This window comes from Sapajus apella, unplaced genomic scaffold, assembly GCF_009761245.1.
Source record: "Sapajus apella isolate SASKATOON/1434 unplaced genomic scaffold, GSC_monkey_1.0 scaffold16, whole genome shotgun sequence".
NCBI lineage: Eukaryota > Metazoa > Chordata > Mammalia > Primates > Cebidae > Sapajus > Sapajus apella.
In genome coordinates this window covers 11,052,646-11,054,761 of record NW_022436956.1, presented here as the reverse complement: position 1 = coordinate 11,054,761, position 2,116 = coordinate 11,052,646, and the positions used below count along the sequence as shown (strand labels likewise).

General features: G+C 43.6%; 1 protein-coding gene across 1 annotated transcript; it reads left to right on the top strand.

Moving 5' to 3' along the window:
• The first annotated feature begins 685 nt into the window (after positions 1 to 685).
• LOC116555968 (olfactory receptor 149-like) lies at positions 686 to 1,591 on the top strand. Its single transcript, XM_032284890.1, has one exon. It carries the CDS (start codon positions 686 to 688, stop codon positions 1,589 to 1,591), a length of 906 nt encoding a protein of 301 aa, XP_032140781.1.
• The last annotated feature ends 525 nt before the right edge of the window (positions 1,592 to 2,116 follow it).

Genomic DNA, 2,116 nt, shown 5'->3' with positions numbered 1-2,116 from the left:
CACACACACATTCTCCATGTTGGCATCCTCTGTTCAGAAAGTGAATTTTATCTCCAAGTTTTTGTCTCTCATGCTATTGCCTCATAGTTTCAAAATTGAGGCTACTCTTGCAACACAGCTGAAATTAAAAACAGAGAGAGAGAATGCAGGAATTCCCTCACATGCTTTGCCCAAAGAGGCCTCTTTTATCAGGTTTCCTAGTGAAAAACATGGGTCATCTATTGGGTTTTCAGCATGATGAGCAGCCCCCACACAGTTCTGTAACTTTGGTCACCCCGCCCATTCAAAATCACAAGATTAGAGGAGAAATGTAGTAAAAACGCATATTTGTAGGGGTTTCTCCTCTAGGTTTTGTTTCCTTTTTCCCATCTGCCTCCGTCTGTTTGCTTTTCAGAGTTCTTACGCAATAACTTTTGTGATTTTACATAGAGTTTTAAGTGTATTGTGTGATAAAGAGGCTGTGGGGACCTTAATCCAACTTGGCCAAAACCAGAAGTTGAAGACTACAGTCAAGAATTTTTGTCATCCTTATATTTTTATGTAAATCTGCCCCTAAATAAGAAGGCTGACTGTGGAATGTTAAAGCATGAAACAAGCACATCCATCAGACAGCTTCTTTGTTTAACGTCAGTATTTATACTTTGCAGGTCTGTGTTCCTTTTTGAAGGTCAACACTCTGGCAAAGATGAGGAATCTCTCGGTGGTGACTGAATTCATCCTGCTGGGCATCCCACACACGGAGGGTCTGGAGACTATGCTCTTGGTCCTGTTTTTGTCCTTCTACATCTTCACCCTCATGGGGAACCTGCTCATCCTGCTGGCTATTCTCTCCTCCGCTCAGCTTCACACACCCATGTACTTCTTCCTGTGCAAGTTGTCTATATTTGACATATTTTTCCCTTCTGTGAGTTCCCCTAAGATGCTGCGCTACCTTTCAGGGAACAGCCGAGCCATCTCCTATGCAGGCTGCGCATCCCAGCTCTTCTTCTACCATTTCCTGGGCTGCACTGAGTGTTTCCTGTACACGGTGATGGCCTACGACCGCTTTGTTGCCATTTGTCACCCTCTACGCTACACCATAATCATGAGCCCCAGAGCCTGCGTCATCCTAGCCATGGGGACCTCATTCTTCGGCTGCATTCAGGCCACCTTTCTAACCACTCTCACCTTTCAATTGCCTTACTGTGGCCCCAATAAGGTGGAGTATTATTTCTGTGATATCCCAGTCATGCTGAAGCTGGCTTGTGCAGATACGTCAGCCCTGGAGATGGTGGGGTTCATCAGTGTGGGCCTCATGCCCCTCAGCTGTTTCCTTCTCATTCTCACCTCCTACAGCTGCATCATTTGCTCCATCCTGCAGATACGCTCTGCCAAGGGCCAATGCCATGCCTTCTCTACCTGCAGTGCCCACCTCACTGCCATCCTCCTCTCCTTTATGCCAGTGGTTCTCATCTACCTGCAGCCCACCCCCAATCCCTGGCTTAATGCAACTGTTCAAATCCTGAATAACTTGGTCACCCCTATGCTGAATCCTTTGATCTATAGTCTGAGAAATAAGGAAGTTAAATATTCTCTGAGACAGGTTCTGTAGCCAGTAGCTTTTCTTCCTGGGAGGTGATAGGGAAGGATCCGTAGCTTAACACTAGTAACACCACAATACTTACAAAAGGTATTTTCTTTTGTGCAATAAGAAGCACAGATATCATCACTGCCTTCTTTTTACAGGTGAAAAAGCAAACATTTGAAGACATAAAACAAATGACTCAAGGTAAAGTAACTAATAAATTTTCCTGCCTGAGGAAAATTATTTCTTCCTGCTTGGCAAGATATTCTGGACCTTCTCTTCAATTGTCTCTTCTGTTTTCCTGCTCTTACATCTTCTCTTTCTCTCCTCTTTCTCCTTATTCTAGTACTTTTTCATCTTCACTGGCATGTTTATCTAACGAACTCCTTAAATGTCAGGGCTGATTAAATAACCCCTTAAATGTCAGGGCTGATTAAATAAACCCTTCTTTGAAAGTCTAGAAGTTGCTGAAAAACGGAAGAGGTTCAACTCCATGGAGGTGGTATCCCACAACTTCTTAAGCATAAATAAGTTGTATAAAATAAAAGAACT

Bases quoted from the DNA above. Each gene is read 5' to 3' on its own strand.
- LOC116555968 (XM_032284890.1), top strand. From the start codon at position 686: ATGAGGAATCTCTCGGTGGTGACTGAATTCATCCTGCTGGGCATCCCA.